Source organism: Hipposideros armiger, unplaced genomic scaffold, assembly GCF_001890085.2.
Source record: "Hipposideros armiger isolate ML-2016 unplaced genomic scaffold, ASM189008v1 scaffold_11, whole genome shotgun sequence".
Classification (NCBI taxonomy): Eukaryota; Metazoa; Chordata; class Mammalia; order Chiroptera; family Hipposideridae; genus Hipposideros; species Hipposideros armiger.
The window spans coordinates 4363524-4369673 of NW_017731361.1; the positions used below are offsets into that span (position 1 = coordinate 4363524).

A 6150-nucleotide genomic window follows, 5' to 3' on the forward strand; every position below is an offset into this window, starting at 1 on the left:
CACACCAGGGGCCTGAGGAATCCCCTCATGCTGACCTCCTTTTCATAAGAATGACTGTAGGCTGGAGGCCAGGGTCACTCTGGGCTCCTGGAGGTGGCCTGGCTACCTGGGGTGGGGCTGAGCTCATCTGGGAATGGAAGCAAGCACGCCACTCAGCCTGTGCCTCCCACCCCACCATTCATCCCCAGTTACACACCGCTCAGCCTGAACCTGAATTTGAATACCAGGTGGTTAGAATTATCTCAGGGCTTCCCCAAAAGGGGTTTTTGTCAGCCAAAAAAAGGAATGTTTAAAGTGAATATTTAATGTTTAATGTTAAACATTGAGAATGTTTATAGTGAGCCTTAAAAAGGAAGAAAATTCTAACATACGCTACAACATGGATGAACCTTGAGGACATTATGCTAAATGAAATAAGCCAGTTACAAAAAGACAAAATACTGTATATGAGGTACCTAGAGTAGTCAAATTCATGGTGACTAGCGGGGGTGGGGGTGGAAAATGGGGACTGGTTGCACAACAGTGTGAATGTGCTTAACGCTACTGAACTTACATAAAAATGGTTAAGATGGTAAATTTTATGTTTTAAAAAAATGTTTAAAGCGAAGCCATTACAAAATTACAGGGGAGTAGGGGTGGGGGGTGGTGGTGGCAGGAGGTGACAGAAGACCAGGTGTAGCTTTTCCGCAGTGGCAAGGACACCAGTCTTAGCTCCCCTCCCAGGGTACCTGGCAGACAGGGAAGTGAGAAGATGAACACTGGAGAGAAAGTCCAGACATAGACACTAGGGGACGCACCCAGCCACAATCCCATTTCCCGTCATTTGTTCCAAAAAGACACAGCATGGAGTTGGGAGGAGACAAGGAGAAAATACTCTAATATTTATTAATTGCTTGCTCTAAACAAGAGGCTTCCACTTGTGATATCATTTAATGCTTATAACCTATGAGGTCAGTTTTATTAGCTCCATTTTATAGCTGAGTAAACCAAGGTCTGGAAGAGACAGGTATTAGTAATGGAGCCTATCACTCAGTGCCACTGGTTCCCTGGGACATCTGCATTCCTGTCTGGGGCTGAGCCTGTGAGGGGAGGAGGGCGACTCTCCTGGAATCAGATAAGGACCTTGAAAGAGAAAGACTCACCCACGTACTCATCCATGTTGAAGGTCTTCACATATTTGAAGGACAGGTCTCCATTCTTATAGTACTCAATCAGCTTCTTGTAGCAGCCAAGTGGGGTGCTCCCTGCAAGAGAGGCCACAAGCCATGAATACCCTTCAGCCCCCCAGCTCCTGGAAGCCCATAGGGCACCCAGGAATGAGTCAGGGCTATTCCAGGAGAACCTGTCAGAGCTGCAGTCCCATGCAAATGCCCCAGTCCTAACTGCCATGCATTCATTGCTTGCTTAGTGCCTATTTCCCCACTAGACGGTAAGCTCCAGGAGGGCAGAGCTGTGTCTGTCTTGTTCGCTGCTGAATCCCCAGTGCCCAGCACATCGATGATTACAATGACTGTGATTAGTACCTGAGTGAACATCAGACTTAAATGACACCCCCTGAGCAACTGCTGCATGCGAGGCACAGGGGCTTGTGATGGGCATGCAGGGGAGCAAGACACATGGCAGCCACCCTGGAAGAGCAGTGATGTCTAGGAGTGGGGACAAGCAGCAGGACCGAACGGCAGCTGTGGTGGGATAAGCACAGGCTAGCCTGAGGGCTCAGGAAGGCTTCCTCGGAGTTCAGTATCATTAAAAAGTCAGTCATAAAACATACAAAAACGATAGGAAGACCGTTATAAGTTATAAAAGATAAATGTGGACAATTAAGAAACAGTTTTTAATACAGCCTCTATATGACATGATATTGTGGAATGATTTTTAATTTTCTTAGGTATGTTAATGGTACTGTGGTTATGAAAGAGAATGTTCTTATCCTGAGGAAATAGGTGCTGAAGGACGAAAACCCTGCCTGGTGCTTCATCTTTATTTAGAGGTAAAGTGTCAGGATGTCTGGAACTTACTTTCAAATGGTTNGTGGATTTCCTTTCATGTAATTCACTTGTACCCCGGAGTTGTGAACAAGATTTACTGTTCCTTTCTTAAAAGATGAGAAAACAGGCATAGAGAAAATGACTTTGTTCAGGACCCCAGAACTCATTTTAGAAAAGAGAACTTCCTGATTTCCAGCCCCAGGTTCCTTTCTCAGATTAAGATACACTCAAAAGACAGGGAAGGTTTACAAGCTGTGAGCCAAGAACAGAGCAACCTCCCTGGGTAGTGGTTCAAGGCTAGATTCCAACAGGAATCTGGCGCCATCACGCACTTCACAAAAGTTCACTTTAGACAGGGAACCCTTTTCACTGATTTAGATGTTTGTTTACAGACTTGGGCAAAGAAGCTTGAAGCTAAAAGTGTCTGTAGCCGCTTCCCACTGAATACACCCCAGGAAGAGAAAATACTTCTAAAATTCTAATTAAAGACCGTAAGGAAATTAGAACCACAAAAAATTCAAATGATACCCAACTTCCTAGGGAAAAACTCACTAAATTCCGTTTAAGATACTTATATTTCATTCGTACTTCTCCACATTTATGAATCCCTGAGCACAGGGCTATAACCACAAACATCCTGGGGTTGCAGGGGGAGCTCCCTTCAGTGACCTCCACCAACTGCAGGGAACCAGAGGGTCCCTGTCAGTACCTGGGCAGGTGCAAATTCATATTCGGACAGTAGTCGTGCTGGGCTCCTCCCTCTCTGCCTGTGATTAGCTCTAAACAGGCACGTTAGCAGAGGCTGGGAGCCTGTGGTCTCCTGGGCAGTCAGTGCTCAAAGGACTCACCTAACACTGGGCACAACGGTTCCCTCCAAAGAGGAAAGAGGAACAGTGATAGGGTTCATTGGGATTGTATCCTTATTTATAAGTCTTCATTTTTAATACAAATGCATTCAGGTGGTACCTGTACAGTTCAAGTTTTTTAACAACAAAAAGACCAGTCCAAACCCCAGTGAAGGCCTGTGGACCCCGTGCACCCTTACCTCTCTAGCATCCATGACAGTGCCCACGCCCACGGTCAGGGCCATGGTGGGCACCTTGGCGAGATCTCCATCGAAGAACCTTGCGTTGGCCAGGATAGTGTCCATGGCCAGTGTCTTCACACGGGTCCGGGACACCAGGCTGGAGCCCGGCTCATTGAAGGCAATGTGTCCGTCGGGGCCGATGCCTGCCCAGGAGAGACAACCAGGGCAGCCCTGTCAGTCCCAGGAACCCCAAATTTCAAGGGTGGATTATCTCCTTCCCCACCTGGGGTCTGCAAAACTCCTTTTCTCCTTCACCCCTGGGCAGGTACACTAACTAGGATCTTCCCTCTCCCCGCCTCCTGCGCGTTGCTATCCGAGGTATGCGCAGCCATTGTTAACTTGCTACCACCCTCAAAAAAAGCTAAGGAAGGGGTACTCCAAACAGCTTCCGCCTCCCCAGATCATCAAAGTGTAACTACTTCTCTCTCCTGCTGCTAGTCAGGGGTCCTGCTGCTGGGACAGAGTCACAGCGAATAACACACAGGCCTGGAAAGGGGTGGCCAAGTTCATACAATCTCAGAACATGAGTGCTCCTGGCCTCTTCCTCCCCACCTTGAAGCAGAGAAGGGCTGAATCTAGAGCAATAAAAGACAGTCCAACTTCATACCCTCGTGGGTGACTCCAAAGCAGGCGACAGATGGAAATAGGAGAGAGCAGCCCAGAGCAGGAAAGAGGGCACAAATCTGAGAAGGGGAACCCCCAAGGTTGCTCCCTTGTCTCCACTGCTATGGTGGGCTAACCTTGGGTAAATCACAGAACTTCCCAGAGGATCACTTGGCTGTCTATTCGTGCAGGGGCTGAGTGTGGAATCTACTGGAACTACATGAGTCTGTGATTTTAACTTGTTTATATAAGTTCCAGGACTGANTTATTTCCTAGCATTCATTTACTCATTTAACAAATATTTACTGAGCACCTCACAATGGGCCTTACTAGTTAGTAGATGCTGAGAATGTAGCAGTGAATAAAACCGACAAATCTTCTGTCCTCGTGGAACTTAAATTTTGGTGGCAGGAGGCAGACACTAAGCAAATTACAGATAGAGCTCTGGAGAGAAGTTGGGAGAGAGGATAGAGAGGCAGAGTTAGGGAGGCAGTGTGATGTTGGAATCTTTAAAGAGTGGAGAAGACTCCATCAGAGAGCACTTGAACAAGGTTTGGCAGTGTGGGAATGAGCCTTGTGGGCACCTGGAGAAGAGTCCAAGCAGAGGGAACTGCAAGGCAAAGGCCCTTGGGAGAGGAGCATGGTAGAGGGCTCCAGGAACAGTATGGTGGCCAGTAAGGGCTGAGGCACGCCAAGGAGGGGGGAACAGTAGGTGGTGGGATGCAAGTGGGTGGCACTGCACTGTCTCGGGCCTTGTGAGTATAAAGCTTTGCTCACCAGCTATTCCCCAAATATGTATCTACCCAGACCACTGCTGGACCATGGGGGGTAGGGGGTGGAAGTCCACAAATGACAAATTTGAAAATATTGGATTTAATAGAAAATTATTACATTGTAAACAAGTCCACTGATCTATTAGTTTAAAACAGAATGACAGCACAAATCACATATAAAAGCTAAAGACAAAACACTGGTACCAGACACAGCACTTAGAGGCCTGAGCCAGCTTCGAAAGATCTTTCCCAGAAACAAGCAGTAGCAGCTAGAAACAGGCACAAAATCAGAGGGAGGAGGCAGCATCCACTCCATGAAGGCTGATGAGAGCAAAAGGAAAGTAGAGCAATAGACTCATCTTGTGAACAAGGGGCGAAGGATAAAGGGGCAAAAGGGTTGTTTTTCCTTATGTCTGGGAACACTAGAGCATGCCACACGAACCTGACAGGGTTAGAAGGGCAGGGTATTTAAAGTGGGGCAAGGCAACTTTAGAAGGATTTGGCCTGTTGTTTTGGCACTCAACTCCTAGGGGGCAGGAGAACATGTCCCTTGTGTGTTGTGACCAAACTCTTAATTGAGCTGCTTGCCCTGGCTGCCATCACCTTGGCTGGGCAACACATTGAAATCTGGCAGTGTCTGTTGCCCCAGTGGACTCCTGCTTCTTAACGAGCATGTAAAAGAAAGGAGCCACAGTGAGGCCTTGGAACAAAAACACAGGGCTCTGGTGGGAAAAGGGTTTCCGCCTTCCTCCTGGTGCTGGAGGGCCCCGAGGGAGACGAGTCTGACGTGGCTGGGCCCCTCGAGGCTCTGAGTTTATCAGTAAGGCCTTCTCCTTGGCCATACCCATCCAAATCCTCCCCCAAGGAGTCCTCAGAGTTCATTGAAAGGCCAGTGGAGAGAGCAGAAAAAACAACTGCGGGAAGAAAGTAAGGGACAGGTTTCTTTCCATGGCACTTGTTACTGACCAGAAGGACTGCCTCCTTATACTGATTTTAGACATTGAGAGTTTTTTCCTTAATCTGGAACAGTTATTCTCAAATAAGGGGCAAGCCTGCTCATGAGGGGCTCTCAAAGCCTCTCCAAAGTGAAGCTCTGTTCTATCCAACAGGCCCCTATTCCCCCCGACCTGAGAATCTGCACGTAACGATAGAAATTCCTGACAGGAGTGTGCTGTTCGTGTGAACAGGGTCAGAGGCAGAACAAAAAGCTAAAATGTCCTACTCTGTGTGGAGCAGACATCAAAATTATGGAGTAATTTTTTTTTTTTTTTCTGATTAAGAGTAAGTTAGAAACAAGTCCTTCCTCCTGAAGCTAAACTCCATGACTAGGCTCCACCCTGTGTGTCCAAGAACAGTAAGTTCACCCACTTATCTGGAGTACTCACACTGGATTAAAGAAATACAATTCTGTCTTCCTAAAGACAATTTCTAGAAAGACCTGCCTGTCCCAAGGAGGTACTTGGCAGTAGGATTAGCACAGGCTAATCACTGTATGGTTTCTTAGAAGACTGGCTTTTCTCTGTTTCTTTCTCTTTGATACTGTACAAGGGGTCCACCAACTTGTTATGAACAAGCATTAAACCTAAAAAAATAAATTAAAAAGTAATTAATGCAGGTAGAGGCAGAGTTCCATGACAATGAACAGTAACACCCAGGAACTCTCAAATTTTGTCCCAAAACTGATCATCATATTTTCTCT

The 6150-nt window shown here is 47.0% G+C and overlaps 1 protein-coding gene across 3 annotated transcripts in view; it reads right to left on the minus strand.

Annotated features, from left to right (window-relative positions):
• Positions 1-553: 553 nt before the first annotated feature.
• GNPDA1 (glucosamine-6-phosphate deaminase 1) overlaps positions 554-6150 on the minus strand; it is a 24141-nt gene continuing 18544 nt past the window's right edge. For 2 of the 3 annotated variants that reach the window (XM_019663114.1, XM_019663104.1), the window contains exons 3-4: positions 1143-1244; positions 554-728 (exon numbers count right to left, since the gene is read on the minus strand). In XM_019663114.1, coding sequence (XP_019518659.1) covers positions 598-728; positions 1143-1244 — 233 coding nt within the window. In that variant the 3' untranslated portion in view covers positions 554-597. The remainder of the gene's footprint in view (positions 729-1142; positions 1245-6150) is intronic. The other variant, XM_019663095.1, reaches the window with a different exon arrangement.